Source organism: Leptinotarsa decemlineata, unplaced genomic scaffold (assembly GCF_025532065.1).
Source record: "Leptinotarsa decemlineata unplaced genomic scaffold, Ldec_3_MD MMD2_tig00000090_RagTag_RagTag, whole genome shotgun sequence".
In the NCBI taxonomy this organism is placed as follows: Eukaryota; Metazoa; Arthropoda; class Insecta; order Coleoptera; family Chrysomelidae; genus Leptinotarsa; species Leptinotarsa decemlineata.
Genome location: NW_027412541.1, coordinates 6,009,965 through 6,032,150, shown reverse-complemented (window position 1 = coordinate 6,032,150; position 22,186 = coordinate 6,009,965). Strand labels below are relative to the sequence as shown.

The 22,186-nt window shown below is 32.4% G+C and overlaps 1 protein-coding gene across 2 annotated transcripts in view; it reads left to right on the top strand.

Annotated features, from left to right (window-relative positions):
• Positions 1-22,186, top strand: part of dsd (attractin-like protein dsd) — a 48,061-nt gene that overhangs the window by 5,799 nt on the left and 20,076 nt on the right. The window contains exons 4-7 of one of the 2 annotated variants that reach the window (XM_074172400.1): positions 1,227-2,876; positions 3,931-4,293; positions 7,319-7,700; positions 11,211-19,089. In XM_074172400.1, the coding sequence (XP_074028501.1) occupies positions 1,227-2,876; positions 3,931-4,293; positions 7,319-7,700; positions 11,211-11,652 (2,837 nt within the window). In that variant the 3' untranslated portion in view covers positions 11,653-19,089. Of the gene's footprint in view, positions 1-1,226; positions 2,877-3,930; positions 4,294-7,318; positions 7,701-11,210; positions 19,090-22,186 lie in introns of those variants that run through there. The other variant, XM_074172401.1, reaches the window with a different exon arrangement.

Sequence of the window (22,186 nt, the reverse complement as noted above, 5' to 3'; positions counted from 1 at the left end):
AAACTAACCAACAGTATAATTAGGAAGTGAACAATGATCAGAAGAGAACCAAGTCACAAGGAAGACGAGTCCAAGCGACATTGCTACTCGTTTCGTTGAACTTTGTTCCCTGGTGTGATATAAATCTACTGCAATTAATTATAGACAAATGTCAAAAATTTACTTTTTTCCTAAACAAAAATCCCATTAACTGGCGATACAAAATCAATCAATCAGAACTGAAAACAACAAACACAATCAGAGATTTAGGAATCACTCTCGATCCAAAAATGTCATTTAAACCCCATATTGCAAATATTACTTCTAAAGCGTTGAAAATGTTAGGTTTCATTCTTAGATCTGCAAATGAATTATCTCTCACTTCAATAAAAATCATATATTGTTCAATTGGTATATCAATAATCGAATACAATTCCACAATTTGGTGCCCTTCATATCATGTGGATATTGATATGCTTGAAAGTGTTCAAAATAAGTTTTTAAGGTACTCTGCATACAAACTGGGATATCATACTGGTAAATATGACTATAAAATCATATTTGACATTCTCAACTTGAATACTCTGGCTCATAGAAGATTAGAAGCAGACCTTACACTAATTCATAAAATAATCAATGGTAGCATCAATTCCCCAGAACTTGTCGAACTTATAACTTTAAATGTGAATCCAAGGAAAACAAGAAATTCGGATATCTTCAAAATACCTTTTTTGTCGCACCAACTATGGCCTGTAGAATTTTGAGAATTGCAAATACATACAATGTAGATTTAGAATTTTTTAATTCATCTTTGAAAACATTCAAAAAGACTGTGAAAAGATTGTAATTCATTATTTTTACGATTTTTTTATTTTATTTTATATATTTTTTCCTTAAACCTAGCTTATATTACTGTTAAATACATATGTGTGAACTTGTTAATTATCTTGTAAAAATAGGCATTGCCATAAATAAATATCTAATCGGAATCAGGCGTTTAGATCCTTTCTGATTTATTTCGTATTTGCAATGATCCACTTAGTTCCCAGTGCAAGGTCATTTTTCAAGCGTTAATACACATCGGGCGCTTGATTTTAGAAACATGACCCGAGAGTACTTATTTGTTGTATAGTGCCATAAACTCATTTTCACAAAAATGTCACTTGGTTCCTTTCTGATAAGCATTACCCAATTATAATATGATAATTTATTGAAATATGAAAATTTATGAATCATCTTTACTACAGGAAATGTTTGGGAAACACCTCATATACCAGAAAGTCCTTCGCAGAGGTATGGCCACTCTGCTGTGTTATATGGCGACAAGATATTTATTTATGGTGGTGTTCTGGGCAATAGAGGACCTACCTCTGAGCTTTGGGCTTTCGACATTAGTGCCAAAACATGGGAAAATATAACAGTCAAGGCAGATTCATGCAATGGTAGTTTTCTGATGTGTGGACCCTTAAAATCTGTAGGTCACACTGCAACTGTTGTCATGAATAATATTAACAAAAAAGTTGATAGGATGATAGTAATATTTGGTCATTCTCCTCATTTGGGATACTTGAATACTGTGCAAGAATATTACTTTGGAACGAGAGAATGGCATATCATCAACACCAAGGGTTACCCTGTGAAAGGAGGGTATGGACATAGCGCTAGTTGGGATCCACTCACAGGAAAAATCTATGTTTATGGTGGTGTAGTTTCTGAAAGCGAGTCATCCCAATATTTAAGTAAAAATTTATATTCCTATGAGCCAAATGAACGAATTTGGATGTTACTGACTGATGCTCCCTCTGCAAGATTTCTTCATACAGCCACTTTTGTATCTGAAGGTTTGATGTTGGTTTTTGGAGGAAATACCCATAACGATACTTCTCACAGCTTCGGAGCAAAATGTTATAGCTCAGAACTTCTTGCATATGATGTTCTCTGTGACACTTGGAGTGCTCTGAGTGTACCAAAAGATTTACATGCAGATTTAGCCAGATTTGGACATTCTGCTGTTGTTTTTGAAGGATCTTTGTATATCTATGGTGGATTTGATGGACAAATGCTCTCTGATTTACTTAGGTATACTCCAGGTGATTGTCAGTTCACAAGTGAAACTTCATGTTTGAATAGCAAGCCTGGCGTTAAATGTGTTTGGGATTCTAGAACAAGTTCCTGCAGCCCTGTTCTAGCAATTCGTAAAGATTTAGTTTTGAGGAAGGAAGAGACGTATATTATACGATGTCCAAAATTGAATAGGTCTGCGGCTACTTCAGGGATAATCCATAATACAAAAAAATGCGAAGAGATGGAAGACTGCTTGAGTTGTGTTCAGACCACTAGTGAATGTGTATGGTGTGGTAATTCATGTAACTTGAACAAAAAGTGTTCTAAAGGAAGTGGGAACGGAAATAGTACTGACATGAATCCTATAACAAAGCTAGCTCAGTGTCCTTTGGATCCGTCACCAATATGTCGACAGCTTCACACTTGCAAGGCATGTACTTCTCAGCCATTTTGTCGATGGAGATTTGAACATGCTAAATGTGTTCCACATCCTACCCACTCTAACAATACTGCTGAGGCAGTAGAACCTATACAGTGTCAAAACGTCTGTTCCGAGTACAACTCATGCTTGAACTGTACTCAAGAAGAATGTATTTGGTGTCAAAATGAAGGTAGATGTGTTGACAAAAATGCTTATACCTCTAGTTTTCCTTATGGGCAATGCAGGGAGTGGACTACTGTGCATACAAAATGTCGAACAAGAGGAAGTGACGAAAATTCTCAGTGTGGGTTTTACAAGACTTGTGCCAAATGTAGAGATGATCCTGCATGTGGTTGGTGCGATGATGGTTCTAGAACTGGATTGGGAACCTGTATGCCAGGAGGATATGCAGGTAAATATCAGAGATCATATTGAATTTTAATATGATCACAAAATTAAAATTGATTACTTTCTTCCTTTCTTTGAAAGTTTCCCACATTTTTCTGTATCAAGATGGAGTGGTAAAAAGCCAAAAACTTTTTTTTCCAAAAAAAGGAAGATCTTTTGAAAAATCAATATGTGATTAGTTTCAGCTTTTTACAATTATATATATATATATATATATATATATATATATATATATATATATATATATATATATATATATATATATATATATATATATATATATATATATATATATGGAAAATAATTCCATGAAAATCAAAAGATAAACAGATAAATACTTTCTGATCATTCCCATATTGATTTCAATTTAAGAGCCACCGGTAGACAGCTGTTTCAGCCTATTGGGCATCGTCATCTGGTTTTTCACATTTTGTCTTCAATCGAGGACCGCCTGCCCGGTACTGACGATGCCCAATAGGCTGAAACAGCTGTCTACCGGTGGCTCTTAAATTGAAATCAATATAGGAATGATCAGAAAGTATTTATATATTTATTCATATATATTAATATAAGTTACAAAAAGGATTTGAAGCTTTATAACTCCTATTTAATTATATGCGAGCGCTTTCGACAGCTGGTCATACTGTCATCAAGGCTCTACTCAAACTGGCAGTTTGAGTAGAGCCTTGATGACAGACACCACAGGGTGTCATCATTTCGACAGACACCATGGGGTTCAGAATGGAAGAAAACTCTACAGTGACTAGAGCTTTTTTTATAAGTTTATTATTAGATTCATGCCTTGAAAATCTACGAGAACTAAATTTATAGCTCAAGCCATGGTAACCATATTTTTTTATACAGTGGAACCACATGTGACTAACACAAATTGAAGTATAACTTTTAGCTGTGATTTCGAATTGATAAAATCAAACTTATTGAATTTAAATGAGCCTACTACTTAGAGTCGCATTATTGGTGACAGCTAAAGTTCTTAACAATATTGATAGCTTTACAGTCCAAGAAATCCAAACATCAACAAATTTCATAATTTTCAGGCCCAACCCTTCATACTCAGTCTCTCCCGTCTTCTACTTGCCCTCCAGATCGATGGCATTTCACCACATGTCCTGCATGCCAGTGTAACGGCCACTCTAGTTGTGTTGATAATTCTAGTACATGCTTGCCATGTGGTAATTTGACAAGTGGTTCCCATTGCGAAATCTGCATGAAGGGTTATTGGGGCAACCCAGTAAATGGCGGCAAGTGCTCACAATGCCAGTGTAATAAACAGGCCGATGAATGTCATAGAGAGACAGGAAAATGTTTTTGTACAACAAAAGGGATAATTGGAGACCAGTGCGAGAAGTGTGATACTGCAAATCACTATCATTCTGATCCTAATAATAAGTCGTGCTATTGTAAGTATTGATTTCTTAGAATAGGATAAAATAGAATAGTTTATTGGTGCTGTCAAACATAGAGTTTTAGACAAATCAAAATGAACTATTGAAATAAACTAAACCTACAACATATAAAATACATTTACAAAGTTAATCATGTTATTATTTGTCTAATATAAGTATGTTAGTCTACGTCAACCATGGTATTACTGTTGAGATACTCATCATAATTATATAAAACCTGATCAGATAACTTTTTAAAACAACTTTTAGTTATTCCTCTCAAGTTTTTTTGCATGAGATGGCAGGTCATTATAGAATTTCAGGAGTTCAATGTAAAATGCATTCACTGTTATGTGAAACAGCTGAAATATTTCAGTACATAGGTATTTTTTGAACGAACCCTTTAATAACCATACACGAGGATTGCAAAGTGACGAAAGTGTTTTTCGTCACTTGATATATATTTTTTTTCAATGCATTTATTTTTATAAGACGATGCATATTTCAAAAATAAATCTTGAAAAATTAATCTCTCTGAAAGTATCTACAACGTAGGTTTTGGCAAATGCCTACCGGAAAACGAATTACTTCCCCGGCTGATACCACGCTGGACATTGAAATATATCCGACAGATATTTATGCAAAATACCTCACAGAGGTTAGTCTTGCGGATGTTTTGGGTTCATCCAGTAGCAGGACCATGCTGAAATCTGTCTAATAAATCATCTATAGACCGGTTTCAAGGTATTACCTCTCACCAGTGCAGAAAAGGTCCGAACCAAACAGCAGTGTGTTTGGGACTCGATTAATTTCAACACATATCGACAGAATGTATGAAACCTTTCTCTAAGTGAAAAATTGTTAACTAGTAACAGCTCTATATCGTGAACAAAGTCTCAAGAGGGAAGAAACATCTCATGTATCGACGGAAATTAAAATATGTTTGAAGATACATGCATTATAAAACAATAAATATTTCCAAATAAAATCTGGAAACATTCATCTCAAAGTACCTACAGCGTAGGTTCTGGTAAATGCCTGCCAAAAAACAACTTGGGATTTTGCATAACTGTCTGTTGAATATAATTCAATGTCTAGCATGATATTAGCCGGGGAAGTAGTTGGAATTTACCCTAACCTATGTTATAGGTACTTTGGTAGAGATAGGAAATACTTTTATTGTCTAAACAGGGACTAGACCCAATTACAGGACACAGTATACAATTTTGTTATGAAAGTGTTAATAGGAAATATATACATATCGTAATAGTAACACATTCATGGAATATTAAAAAAAACTAATTTCAAGTAAGCGTTTGATGGTTTGCAAATATAATACAGTAGAATCTCACTAATCGTACTATTAAAAACCAGAGAGTGCCGGATGATTGGAATGTTCAAATTACTGGATTATAGAGAAAAAAACATTATAAATAACATAGTGTCTTGTTTTTTCGTTCACTTGACATTTTTAACTTCAAGTGAAAATGGTGTGAACACAATATTTTAAACAACAGGTACGTGCATGTGATAAGTTTTGAGGTTAGACTGCTAGACGACGACGCGGCGACGGAGACGCAAGCTGAGGGTGCCGGATTATTGGATGTATCAGTCTGTTGCCGAGTTAGTGAGATTCTACTGTATACAGTTTTGGGATAAAAGTGTTGAATATAGGAAATATACATATATCACTACAGAAATAACTTCATGGAACAAAAGACAAAGTTCAAACTATTATTTGTTACTTTACAACATAATGCCTTATATTACAATTGCATTGAAATATGTATAATATGTTGAATGTTTATTTTTTCTAAGTGCCACCAGTTCTAGAAAATTATTTTTTGAAATAAGAATTATCTTGAACAAAAAATAAATTTGAGGAAAACTTTAGAGTGACTTTTCGAAGTTCTGTGGATGCTATTTGTTGAGCATTTTGAATGATGAGACTAGTGAAAGACACATCTCTAATTATAGCTGGTAAGGATATTGAAACATATGAGAAATTGTTTGGCCAAGTAAATTTAAATATAAAATCCTTTGTTTTAGAGCAGCTATATTTTCTAAATTTGTGGAGGATATTAGTTAAAAAAATTTGAAATAGTAGAGTGTATTGTCAATTTTCATTTATTTATTCATTTATATATACCATGTAATCCCCATGAGGAACAAGATATATACAAATACAGTATTACCTTAATACTAACTTAACCTCAATGTATGAATAAATGTAGACATTTCACTGTAAATATATAAAACTTAAATAATGTAAACCCAAAATTAACATTAACGTCCTAGCTGGTTAACTATTGAATTCTGTTACTACAGTGTTTTTTAAAAGTATTCAGTGAAATTCCTATAATGTCCCAATTGAAATGGTTGGCTGCTCGCACAAATCTTGACATGGGTGAGAATTATCCATATTTAGTATGGTGATTAGGGACAGTAAAAAGATTATTGTTCCTAGTTGAATGACGAGGTATACGGAATGAGACTTCATGTAATAGATCATTACAATTAATGTCACTAGATATAATTTCAAATAAGGTAATGATATCGTTATTTGTGCTACAAAAAGAAAGGGTGTGAAGATTTATAATTTCAAGTATATCCAAATAATCATATTCTCCAACTGTAAGGCCAGATTTTAAGGCAAAAATTCTGGGGAATCTATTTTGCTCTGATTCAACATTATTTATATTTATGAGGAGACCAGACTGGTGATGCATACTCCAAAACAGATCTCACAAAGGCTAGGTAAACAATTCTGATGGCATCCACTGTTAGATCCTTATAATTTCGGAAGACAAAACCAAGAAGTTTAAGAGCTTTCTTGATGCTGGTGTTGATGTGGGTGGTGAATGAAAGGTTCACATCAAAATTTATACTTAACTTTATCATACTACACTTTTTAAACTAATGAAATTTGAACAATGATGAATTTTTGAGGTACGAATTTTCAAAGTACTCAAAAATTTTCACTCATATTTCGTAAATGAAACAATGATTTTTTTGTAAAAATTAAATGATTTTTTTTCAGATGACCTAACAATTGACTACCAGTTTACATTTAATTTATCAAAAAAAGAAGATAGACATTACACTCAGATTAACTTCAGGAATTCTCCAATCAAAGCAGATATTGATGCAGATTTTCTGATTACTTGTTCTGTGATGGCTAAAATGAATATAACAGTAAGAACGGAAAATTCTGAGGAAAAGCCCATATATGAGAATTACAACTGCACTACAGTCAGGTCAAAATTTTCAAAGTCTTTATATAAATTTGGAGTGGACGATAATATCACCCAAACAACTTTTTATGTGTATGTCTATGATTTTCAACCACCTCTGTGGATCCAGATATCATTTAGTCAGTATCCCAAATTGAATTTGCAGCAGTTCTTCATCACATTTTCTTCGTAAGTATTTCATGTTCATTTCTGTCTTATTTTTGTGTTTCAGAACAAATGTTGTAGAAATGTTCTACAACAAATGTTGTAGAACAAATGTTCTACAAATTAAAATTGAAACCTCTGACATAGAATGAATACAACATGAACTCTTTTTTTATACACTAGTATTGTAAGATACTTTCCAATATTTGTTTCACCATCCAACTTGCCATTATCAGGATCTGTTCTGTACTGAAATGTAGTAAACAGGGTACAATGCGATGACTGTCGGTAAGCCATATTTTGGGAAATAATAGGTCCTGAAAATTCCAGGGATCAATCAGGTTTACCTATTCACTAGCATGGATAACTGTCGTCTAGCCACTTTCAAACCATCTCATCATAATAAAGAGGTAATTTATCTTATTGAAACCTAATTAGAAACTCATTCGGGTTTGACAATTTTCTAAACCAATAGACAGACAAAAGTGATCCTTCAGAAGAGCCTACTAGATCACCAGGCGTGATGCCTGTGGATCTTTTTGAGGGAATATGTGACATCTGAAGTGTACAATACACAATCGCAATCCCACAACATTTCATATAGTGTAGGAAAATTATTTTTTAACAGACTTCATCATTGACAGGTAGTGAACAATAAACATTTTGAATACCTATTGGAATGAACTGGAGTGAGTTTTGAATAATTTTTTTAAGAAATTATGATGTTTACAATTTGTTTGCAAATTCTTATAACCAATATAAAAATGCTCATCACTAGAAATTTGTATAAAGAATTGAAATTTCTATCAAACGAGTTATCACAAGACCTCACTTTCTATTTAAAAAAAAAGTTGATAGTGCCCTTTTGGCGACATAAAATTTTTTCTGACCTTGATATCTGGTTCTGTTCAAAAATTAGGAAGAGGGGGGGGGGCATTTTCGTCCGTACTGTACATAAATAATAAACATAAAAGAAGTAAATATTGAAAATGCAAAAAAATTGACGAAAAAAAAAACAAAAAGAATAAAAGAACACAAGACCTTCGATTATTAGTATCCACAATCTTCTTTGGGTGATAAACTGGGTTTTTAGTATTATTAATTCTCATTCATCATTTTTTTTTTATTATATTTTTCTCATAGATTTCATATCTGTTGACAATTTGTAGACAAAGTCCGAATCTGTAAAATGAAAAATAGATATCGAAAGTATGACAGAATTAATTGAATTTCCAATAATTCCAAATAATTAGGTTTCTAATCATTGCTCAATTATTCGGAATCCTTGGAAATTCACAAGCATAAGCATTGCAGATGTAACTTACTAAACGACCAAATTGACTTGGTTTCCTTGCCAGTTTTCAGATTAGCGTACCTACATTGTCACAGGTAAACAAAATTCAGATACTATATCAGGTAATATTATCATTTGTTTGTATTCGTTTGCAAAATGTTCGTATAGGAATAAACTGCAGTAACGTTAGTTACAAATACAAGTGGTATTTGTTTTATTTGTTTCTTTCATAGACTTCAAATCATATTAAGACAATGGAAGTCTGAACTAGTAAAATTCACCATGAAACAATGTCAACCATTTTCAAACAAACTCGAGTATACTCTTCCATATTCTCGAGAATAATTTATTGTAACGTATTTTTAATGAAATTCTGAAAGATTTCAAAATATCAGTGTTCCATGTAAGTGAAATTTTATGTTTTTCATTGACTATATTTTGAATAATTTATTAAAAAATATTGAGTTGTACCTTGGAATAAATAAACTGAAACTTAATATTACTAAAACTAAGGCGATGATCATTACAACAAAGTATAAACAAAATAAAATTGGGAGAAACACAGTCAAAATTGAAATTAACGAAACTGATCTAGAAATAGTGAGTAAACTCAAGTATCTAGAGTTCATTGTAGATAATATAATTTCATTGAATGATCATAGTGACTATGTAATAAGCAAAATATCAAAGAAACTGTTTTTTTTTTAGAGTGGCGTCTGTATCATCAATGTATGCCAAAATAACGTGCTATAATTGCATAATAAAACCTCATTACGATTTTTGCGGGACTCTCTTATATCTCTTGAATCAGAACAAATTAAATCAATAAAAAAAATAACAAAATCGTGGAATGTGAATAATATTACTCTGCAATAGAATGACACCTATACATAACATGCTCTGTAGTTTAAGATGGCTTTAATGTCTCTCAACAATTCTATCATCAAACTATGATATTTATATTTAAAATAATAAATACATACTTAGTAAACTCTTTAAGTACATCATCATGATACTAGATCGAACACCAATTTTCACATCCCAAGGACAAATTCACATAGCAGTATGAACTCGTAATTTTTAAAAGGTCTGGACAATTTCAAGAAACTACCAAATAATATAAAAAACTCTTCTTCTCTCCATCTATTCAAGAGGGACTTGGTAACATTCATAACGAAAATTTATTATTATTTTTTTGTTTGATTTTTATGTATTATATTTTGATAAAGTACATTAATTATGTTTATATTAGGCTTGCATATCTGGAAATAAAGTTCTTCTTCTTCTAATCCTGTGAATGATATATAATTCAATTCTATATTGAATGTTTGGGATACAAACTGAATAGAGAAAATAGTTTTTGTGTGATTCAGTGTTAATAAACCTAAAAGTATTTGTTTCAAAAGTATTTTTCTTTTGTGTAATTCAATGTTTATATGAAAGTAGCTGTTTCAAAAGGACTTCTTCCAGTTTGTGTCGGAAAGTTACTTCTTTGCAAGATCTGCGCATCTTTGTATGGAATTAATTTCTTGAAATTGGTTGCTTTCTTCCTTTCTTTGGAAATTTCCCACATTTTTTTCTATAAAGATGGAGAAGTAGAAAGTGAAAACCTTTCTTTTCCAAAAATTATCCTCTCCAAAAATATATCCCTCTCAATTTAAGCAAGATTCCTTTGGTTGGGATTGAATCAAATAAGCGAATGAATACCATTATTTACTGCCATCGATGACATGAGTAGAGAATTCATTCGTGACATAAAGTAGTAATTTTATGAATGGCAAGTGTCTTACTTCGAAATATCTGGTGTAGTGAGGTTGACAGTGTTCCATGTAAGTGAAATTTTCCCTTTTTTACTATATTGTGTAGCAATCCTGTAAATGATATCTGATTCAATTCCATAACGAATGTTTGAAGATGATTGAATTCTATTCATACATTTCAGAACAAGTCCTATTATTAAAAAAAATCACAGTAGTACCCTATATCAAATGTACTTATGTACTTTAACGGTAAGGTGAATATTCAAACTCTGATTCTTTTATCATGACCATGCCAACTAGGTAGAAGAAACGCGCTTCGAGGGTCAATACTTTTGTTCTGTTGTGGAAAATGTGTTTTCAATAGATTCATTTCATGCCAGGGGTTCCAATTCTAACTATCACGACAATCTATTATTATTTGCAACCATTGTATCCACATTGTACAATTCACTTGAAGATATAACATTCTTATTTTCATAGGTGCTTTTTACTTCTTTTGCTGGTTGCTGCAATACTGTGGAAAATAAAACAGCGTTATGATATGTACCGACGACGTCAGCGTCTCTTTGTTGAGATGGAACAAATGGCTTCACGTCCATTTTCCCAAGTGCTACTAGAATTAGAGAGAAGTATAGATTGTGAAAATAATTCTGAGGTGAAACGTAAAAAGCGTGACGCTCCTAGTCCCATAGCTTTAGAACCATGTAATGGAAGTCGTGCGGCAGTGCTCAGTTTGTTGGTACGTTTGCCAACTGGTGGTGATTCTTATACTCCGAAAGGCCAATCTGCAGGATTGGCTATTGCCAGCGCTCTAGTTACTTTGGGGAATCCCAGAAAAATGAGCTTAGATCAAGTTAAAACTGAATTGAAAGGTGGTAAAATGAGAAAATCACAAAGTCAACATCCGGATAGTTGTCTTTGAATTTTTATCACTATGAAAAAATTATTTAAGATTTGAAATCTCCCAAAATGCACTGTGTTGTTTGAGATTGGTGATATTGTGAAATAATATTTATATAGAGGATGGCAATAACTTTAAAATTATAATTAATAGTTTTACATTCCCGAAATAGGTATTCCTTGATTAATTACCATCCAGTTTCTAATATTTAACTACTTTTATTCACTACTTTTTATCTTTTTGTTCTGGAACAAAGTGAAATCTTACCCATAATGATGAAATTGTGTCGAAAAGATGAGAATATTTGTACACAACTTGAAGTTTGCATACTGAAAAAATACGTTTTGAATAATTTCAAATTTTTAGCTCGAAAATAGTTCCTCTATATTAATAAGCTGAGAGGAAATAGTGGTCATGCATTGTACTATCATTGCAATTTGTAAAACAATTTTTTAATTTGCTACCCGTGATTACTTATTTGATTTTATTTTTGTCCAGACTTACTTTTATGATCCGATCTCCAAAAAATTTTCAAGTTGAATTAAATCTACTTGAAAGTTTACTATCTCATTATATAGAAAATTTCAACTAATTTTTATGGGACATGTTCTCAAAGCTTACTGCCTTAAGAAATTTTAAAGACGCAATTTCTGTTTTTTGTTCCTTTCAATAATGAAAATTGATATGACATATATATTGTCTGTTATGCATCACATGCCTTGAATATTCTTTTTTGGGTAGCAAAACGTAACTTTGAATAATCGTCTTCATTCATCATATCAATTACACAAAAAACAAACTTCAGAAAATGGAAAAAATGATGAATAGGCGAGGTTAGGCTTGGGAAGTTTATCGAAATAAATTTCTTGAAAACCATACCTGCAAATGCAAATTTAGTTTCAGTTTGAAAAGGAAAAGAGCCAATTTTTCATAATTTATGCTAAAAGTTGAGCGATTTGGAAAAATAGAACTACAAAAATATTTTTCTTCGTTAATGTTTGTTTTCTACTTGAAGACACCTGATATACATGTATTACAATACTATAAACTTTAAATGGAAATGAAAGGCAGAGATGATTATTTTAAAGGTGTTGAAAGAATCTTTTGACATTCCTGTAGATATGGTTTCTGATGAATTTCTAACCTAATTAGCATACTTCTTCACTTGTCAAGAAAAGGTGAAAAAATATTTTTTCTTCCCAATCATCAATTTTCCAGTCTTAAGTACCAATTTTTTTGAGTGCCAGTTTGCCTTTCTATCTTTATGAGTGCTTTCCATGAATTTTGTCATTTTTCGTTGAATGGGTTGGGTTGAATGGTAAAATTTTGGTAACTAAACCACCAATCACTTAGCGATAATTTTGCACCACCAATTTAAAAAATTCTATTGACAGGTTTTACCAAATATTTAAAAAATCATCTACATTTATCTCATTCCATTACAACATGCTTCTTGGTCACTCGAAATTATTACTTCCAATGGTTTTTTAAGAAATATTATGTAGTATTTGAAATCACTTCATTTGATGGTGCATTTGATATATTTTTTTTATTAAAATATTTTGAATTTTTGGATATAATTGAGATTATGTTACCATATTTTCTTTGCTTCATCATGTTATCTCATATGATGTAAATATCTTTATTCATTCGTTAAATAGAAAAGCAGGATTTTATAAATACCTTACTATAAAAAAATTGTCACAAATATGATATTTTTATTTATTTTTGGAATTGTTATCATTAACTCAAGTTCTCAGGAGGTGTGCATACTTGATTCCCTCAACAGTTACATATTAGAGCTATGAATACTATAGCTGCCCATAACACCAAGATTTTTTATCTGGACAGTGGCTTCCTTGTGTGTTGAACTTTCTCTTAAACGTGAATCTTTTCTTCTGCAAAGACATCTCGTCTTAAGGATTTTCCTGCAATGTTTGGGCATCTCCATAAAAAAGTTGAAAAACAGCTTCACGATTTCTTTCTAAATCAATAGGTATTTGTGATGTTTGATGGAATTTAAAATGATACAAATTCCAATTGACATTTATCTTTTGAATGATTAAATTCCACACGATATAAAAAAAAACTGAGAGGTTCATCATGGCCTACCAGGTTGGTGTCTTGTACACTTTAGTTTATCGCAATCACGTGATGTGCATAGAGGTTCCTGGCACAAAGTGCAGGGCTTGCGACGAGATGCTGAAGTCCCTAATGTGCCTGCTGTCAGCATGCTCAGCATTTGTGATCTCAGCCTATGTCTATCGAAATAACGTGGGCGCTTTATTACCATCTAAGTCACTTTCATGGTATTGATGGGATATATTGATATTTGTCCTAGAGATTTGAGCTCTTCCTGAGACAAATATTGTCGTCCGAAAAAGGGAGGAAAAACTGATTAAATATTGAGGTTTTCTCTTCGAACCCTGCAGACTCTATTCAGACCATTTTGTCAAGACGGTTGTTTTGATTATTGGAGTCATCTCTACTCTCGAATTTCAAGATAATGCCGCTTGCCGTACTAAAGGTATCTTTGCCAGACAAAGCAAAAGGCTGTCATTCTTGGCTAATTAGAAAACTTGCTTAGCTCGATTATATTTCAGCACTACAAATTATTTCGTTCATCTATAGTGTTTGGGTTAAGGTTTGGATGTGTCTATAAAATGTGAATTTTCTTGATGACACGTAAAAATGAAATGAAATGAAACATTATTCTCGGACCCAATGATCACTTAGCCCACGGTGTGGGGAGTGGTCGTTAGTTGATAATGCTGGCGCGCCCCCTCTAATATATCGGGGCTTCGGTGTTGTCGTACCAGGTCAACCTCAGAAAAAATAATAATAGTAACGCGACATAACGCGGCTCTGAGAGTGCTATATTACCATCTACGGAACTCTTACGGTATTGACGAGACACCGGTGTTGCCCTACGCTCCGGGGATATTGAATCCGTTGTGGAGAACGAAAAGTGCCGAATTTATTGGAACTATTCGTTCGCCACCCTCAGGCTCATACAACCTAATAAGCCTGATGTAGTCCTTCTCGACCACCAGAGCAAAACGATATTTGTCGTGGAGTTTTCAACTCCTGGCGAGATGAATATCGTCCGAAAAGAGGAGGAAAAACGGATAAAATATCGAGATTTTTTTTTCGAACTCCGCAGACTCTAGCGAGAGCACTCTGTCAAGATGGTTGTTCCGATTATTGGAGTCCTTGGTGAAATTATCCCCTCTCTAATCTCCAATCTTAAAATCATACCGGCTTGCCGCACTAAGGCAGAAATCTTGGCCCACAGATGCAGAAGTCTGTCATTCTTGGCTAACTGCCCTTGCTCAGGACACATGATTCTCGGACCCAATGATCACTTACCCCACGGTGTGGGTAGTGGCCGTTGGTTGATAATGCTGACGCGCCCTCCCGAATGTATCGGGGCTTCGGGTGATAGGGCTTGACCAGCACACACTACGGTGAAAAAAAAAAGATAATATTAATGGTAATTTATTGAGGCACTGTGGTACAATATGTACACATATGGTATGCCAATCAATTGTAAACTAAAGCCCAAACACAACTTGACAACTCAATCCTCGAGCCTCGTTTTTTTTTTTTGATATTCGAGGATTGAGTTCACTGTCGATGACATAGATGGCGTCTTCGTAAGGAGATATGTCGACCTTACTTATGTCAACTAAGCCATAGGAACTCCTCATACTAAGTATGTATTCTGAATATAGTCATTAAATTGAAAAAACAACAGTAAGAACATGTGAAACTATTAAAACAATATGAAAGAACATATAATTGAGAAATCTTAACGAAAGTTTGATAATCTATAAAAACAATAATTAAAACTCGCTTGAAGGAGCTACCTAGATTTTCTTGGACAGTATAAAAACATTTTTCAATGAAGAATCTAAAATTATGAAAATTTTCAAATTTGAAGTTTTGTAAGAAATTAGGCAATTTATTACTAAACGTATTAACACTATACTGGGGAGAGCTTTTAACTTTAGGGGCTGGTATTATCATATATTGGTTGCAAAAATGGACTTGTAAAATTGACACCTGAAACCGATAATAGTTTCATTCTTATAAATACCAGTTTACAGATATCTCTAGATTACATATTAGAAAATTAATGTGCGGTATAAATATCCCATTGAAATCTTTGCCACAACCTTAAGACATGTAAAGCGGAATAAGCCATAACATAATATATTGCCGATAGGCCTTATTGGACAAAACAGTCTCGCATTTGCCTCATCGCAAAAAATGCTTCATTCAGTTTATTGCATATACTATCGACGTGCAAATTGCTGCTTCGAGATTCATCCAAAATTGTTCCCAAAACTGTAACTTCATGTGAAATTGATATCGTAATGACCATTTCATTAAAGGTACTTTTACATCTTCTGTAAAATTTCACCAATACCGACTTTGAGGTATTCAAAATCTAACGGTTATTTTCACACCAACTTGTGGACTCTAATCAGTCTAACCCTCGTTATTAGCACTTAGCACTTTTAGTTTGGTGAAAAAAAAATCATATGATACGATGTCAAATGCTTGTGATTACATATATTATTTGAGAACATTTTCTTCTTACTATCGTGTGGATGAAATTATTTTCCAGCAACTTGACTTCATAAACCTTTCTTGATTTTATATCATTTCCTGATACATATTGATTCGTTTTCTGATGGTATTCCAGGAGAGTTTCCCAAATTTTTGCTAAAGCATGTTGTTGGGTCGAAAGATTGATTAAACCCTCAGCGCCAACTAAAAAATTTGGCAAGCTAACTTGGGTGTCACACCAATAGTTGGTTCCACTTATGTCTCGCTCACATTTACGCAATTATTTTTATTAGACAGATATACTTGTGTATATCAGACTCACTGAAAGCCACAATAGATTAGAGGAACTAAACGAACTCAAATCCGCCCTTCACCAAAATGACTATCCCGAATCCCAAATCCAAATATCAATCCAAATTCAGCAAACCCGTACCCCACATCCCAAACAGACGGATTAACAGATGTACCACCGAGAAGCTTTTCTTCCTTATATTCATCATCGTTTCCACTACCGGTCCTTCCCTCCATTCATCCAGGGACATAAATAAAGATAGATAATTGATATACCTATCAAACGAGATATAAAACCCAACGAGATGACGCGACGATATTCGCACAAGCATTGCAAGGAAGATCATGGAAAACAAATACGGTGTCTGCGCAAATTACAATGGTTTTTAAGTAATTTAATTTATATTCATTTCGTGAAACGGTATTTTTAGTTTATTTCACAAGGACGCCAAATAAATTCTTTAAAAAGTATAGTTCGAGGTGTGCCGAGATGAACATCGGATCAATGGATAACTCTAGTAGTTTCGCATGCATTCTGAGACACACCATATTTGGGGGAATCAAGCAAGTAAAGTCAGTCGAACTATGAGACAGAAGGTTCTGTTTTGAATGAAATGAAAAAAGGTCTAATTTGAACTAATTAAATCAATGACAAAATGGTTAAGGCTTTCTAGAACAGTAAACATGACGGCAGGTAGAAAAAGGTTGACGAACGTTATTGATAATTTACTTGTACATGTATCAGCTAACCAAACTACCTGAGTCAACATGATGTACAAATCTCTGAAGAAGCTAGCCACTCGCGCCAGCGAAACGTCAGTAAAAAATTCCATAAATCGACGGGGTTCAAACCCGAAAAATAGAGATAATGAATTAAATTAATGCTGACTTTGGTGTTGTGTTCACATTCTGAGAGAAAATTGATGCATGGATTGTCTTAATATTTAATTTTACTTGATTACTGAATTACCAACACAACACTCTCAAAAGCATTCCTTATTACCCAAATCGGAACCTAATTTTTGTTTACTTGAAACAAAAGATACCCTGTGCTTCAATATCAATAAATAATTCCAAGATGTTCAAAATATGAACAATGATATATACATGTTTCAGTTCAAATTTTCACTATTTTGAAATTCATTTCAGGCTATTATGATTTTAACCGAATTTCGTGAATTTTGATAGTTCGTTCAGGAACCTCTGGGCGTAAAATGAATCTATTGAAAATATTTCCCCAACACCAGAACAAAAATTACGGTCTCTCGACGCGCGTTTCGCTAACCAAATTAGCGTCCATAGGAGATCATTATGACTACATTTTACTACTATGTTAGTGTTTTTATGCGCTAGTGGCCTAACTCCAGCTGTTAGTAGTACCTAACTACACTGGTTAGTATTACTTAACTACTACCTGTTTTTCAATACCACTAATTTGTTATGTAGTTCCTCTATGTTAGTGACTACCTCTATTCATAGAACTTAGAAGTTCTATACTTCTTATACTTCCTATAAGTCTTATACCTAATTCTAAATAAAAACATAAATAAAGATAGTCACCAACATTGAGGAGATACATAACAAATTAGTGGTATTGAAAAACAGTTAGTAGTTAGGTAATACTAACCGGTAGTAGTTAGGTACTACTAACTGGTAGTAGTTAGGCCACTAACATATAAAAACATCAACATAGCAGTAAAATTTTGTCATAATTATCTCCTGAGGAGTCGAACTTAGTTAGCCAAACGCGCGTTGAGAGACTGTAATTTTTGTTCTGGTGTTGGGAAAGGGTTTTAAATAGATTCGTGAATATATTTTGAAAAATAGGGACATTCTGTTGACAATCTATTATCACTTTGAGATATTTTTTTAGCTAGCAAACTACCAATTGAAATATATATTTGTGAAGTTGACAACTTTGTTTTTCTAGGTGAACTATCAGGATGTACCTTTGTTGTTATATATTTTCAAATTTTACCATTTTTAGAAATGAAATGCTGATGACATTATTTGTGCTATTTTCGTGCTGATTTTAGTTTTAAAATCTGATGAGATTGTGAGAAAGTTGACAATTGATTAGTGATTGATAACCTTTTTTTGATTTTAATTTACAGAAAGAAATTTTTCTATAATTTTACAAATGGAAAGGCGTTATTATCCCAGTATTTGACATACATTCAAATTGTGATGATGAAAACAGATCAAAAAGTCTATAAAGTTTTTTTTAATTGTCATAAATGTAGGTTTCCTGTATCTTACATGGCAGTAAGTGTTTTGAGAATATTTTAATTTCAGTAACTTTCATATTGTAACTCTTCTCTGAAATTCATGAACAAAAAATAACGTGTAAGATTTTGGAGAAAAGTGTCAAAACTTACTGTTTTTTAATCGTCTGGGTAAAATCAAAAAAAAATTATACTAACTACAAAGCCCCAGGATGAAGGAAATATTGTACAATGTGCTTTGAAATGAATATTTATTTATATTCCAAATATTTCATGCACCAAAATGTGCATGTAAATAGTTTTTTACGAGACTGACGTTAATTTTATTTCATATTTTTGTAATGTTTAATAAATTGTATTAAGAGCTTGTTAATTGTTTTTAATTGTTGGTTTCTTAGAATATGTTATTGGTCTTAGTTGATAATTTGTGTATTCAAAGCAGGGTTGTTACGGATGCAATAATTTCGACATCCACGGATGCAGTAACTTGGAACATTTAAAAAAAAGATCGTTTCAAAGTTCATAAATGAATGAATTTTGAAACAATTGTAATAAATATTTAGGACCTTGTCAACAATGTACTATTGGTTAATTAGCGAGAGAATTCAGCTTCATATATTATTAAAACAATAGCATTCAAAATTAATTACATAAGTAGGCAATCTAAGCACTTAAACCAATGGTCGCTTTTACTTTTGTATAATAGCTTGATTTTACCTCATTTTACTTATTGTGGAACCATCTTGTACTTACTAAACCAAAATGAAATTGGAAGACTTCAGAAACTTCAAAATAGAGGAATGAGAGTAATATTATCTTGTGATAGAAGAACACATATAGCATTAATGTTGAATACATTAAAATGGTTATCAGTAAAAAATTACTTTCTTTATTTAGCATTAATATTTATTTTTAAAATTAAAACTGGTGATGTTCCTGTATATCTACGTGACAAATTAAAGTATAACTTTGAATATCATGAATACAATACAAGAAGTCGCAATAACTTTCATATACGTCAGACTAGCAATGTCAATTCAAATAATACAGTTTTCATTAAAGGAGTTCAAGCGTTCAACGAACTACCGGAGGATATTAAGAATGCTACCTCTCTAAATATATTTAAAAGAAAATTAAAAGTGCACCTTTTAGACCTACCAAGTGTTTAGTATAGGAACCTGCTAATACAGTTTTTTTTTTCTTCTTTTTATTTTATTTATTGTGCTGTTTTTATTTATATGTTTCAATGTACATGATTTTAAATTTTAAATTTTAATTGTGACATTTAAATTTTTAACCTAGATTAAGACTAATATTGTAACTGCATTAGCTTGTGCTAAATAAACGATACTTTAATGAAAAAGCACGCAAGCACACGCTACTCTTGTCCTGCATACTTTCTTTACTTGTGTTTGAGGTGGTCAGAAGTAATTTCGCATCTGTGAAAACTTTACATTAAATGATACGGATGCCGATGTCGGCAATTATGCGGGTAATCTGCAATTACGGATGCTGATGCCAACATCCGTAACACCCCTGATTCAAAGTTAGGAAGGTTAAGGGTAAATTAATATTTTTTTTTATTGAATAGATTTCCTACTGCCCATTTGAGTACATATTCAGAACTTCTTGATTCTCTTTTGAAATAATTGTCCAACTTAACTATTTTGGATATAAACTTTTTTAATTTTCTCTAGCTTTTTCTGATTTATTTCAAGCTAGTCGTTTTTAACATTTTGTTACTGCCATGTACTTTTGTTCTTTAATTCACCTGTAAATGAAATATAAATTCATGAATATAGTTGTTTCACTGAAAATAACATCAACATAATTCTTGGATGATTTTTGTGTGAGGATACTCTGTTGAGAGTCATTTGTTTTGAAATTTTCATTAGTTGCTATAATTCTATCACTTATCAATATGTTTTATTTCATGGTTAATTATTGTTAATCTTTAACTTGAAATTTTTTAATGTGAATAAAGGAGTTCTCACTTCTTTTTTGTCAAAGATATACAGTGTGGTCCACTGAGTGGACAAATGGGAAACTTTTTTATTATCGATTTCTCAGAAAATTTTATTCCTGACAAAAGTTGGTGCATGTTCCAAAACTATACCAAGTGTACCTGAAATGGCTTTATGACAAACACATGATACGCCAAAAAATATAAAGTTCGTTCACGAGTTAAAGTACCCGATTTCAAAAAATATAGAAATATGTTGAAGAGAAGAGTTGCTTGGAATTAAAAGTCATGTTCAGATACGAAGTCATGGCCTGCTATTCGATTTTTTTTTTGTAAAATTTTGAATTACCCCCGTATGATACATATTTTTACTATTTTGATGATAAAACAAATACTCTTTTTAACGAGGCAAATACTTTACTAGCTAAATGTTCATATGAATAAACTGTCAATAAAAGTTTAAAATTTCTTTTATTCTGACAACAATGCCTCAACTGGAACAGATATTAAAAAACAATCCAAAATCTATCGCGGATAGCCATGAACAAAAAAAACATACGCCCTAAAACAATACTGTAGTTTGATAGTGTGGCTTGTTAAAACTTGCCTGTAAAACTTTTTCATATTTGTCCTTAATTAAAATTGCCTCGCCCGGTATTATTAACGTTAACTGAAAAGGCAGAATTAGTTTCAATCTGTGGTGATGGTTGTAAAACAATGCACGAAGCTGCAAATATTTTCAACGAGCGGCATCCAGACAAACAAATTTTCTTTTCAAGTGTAAGTAGCATTTTAAAGAATTTCAAAAAGACCGGCTCATTGCAGTTCAGCATTGAGTTCATTGCAGAAATATTCCCGCTAATGTGTTGCGATCTACATTAAACGAATTTTATGAGCGAACAATTAGATGCATCGAAAGACAGAGACGCTTCGATAATTTTTATTGTTAGCACCTGTTAAGTTGTTAAGTTACCTACTGTATTTTTCTGTACTATCGCTTATTGGTTCTTTTTTGTTCATGGCTATCCGCGATAGACTTTGACAGTTTATTCATATGAACATTATACTTAGTAAAGTATTTGCCTCGTTAAAAAGAGTATTTGTTTTATTCTAAAGTTCTGTTAAATATCGTTGCAACAAACATAAAGGTGACGGTCACCTAAAAAAAATACAAATCCAAGTAAATTTCACAAATACACTTTAATTTGATAAAAAATACTCTAAACTAATTTGATTGTGGCTACTTCAAATACATATTAAATCAAAATAGTAAAAATATGTATCATACGGGGGTAATTCAAAATTTTCCAAAAGAAAAAAAAATTCGAATAGCAGACCATGACTTCGTATGTGAACATAACTTTTAATTCTAAGCAACTTTTCTCTTCAACATATTTCTATATTTTTTGAAATAAGGGTACTTTACTCTTGAACGAACTTTATATTTTTTGCCGTATCATTTATGGTGTTTGTCATAAAGCCATTTCAGGTACACTTGGTA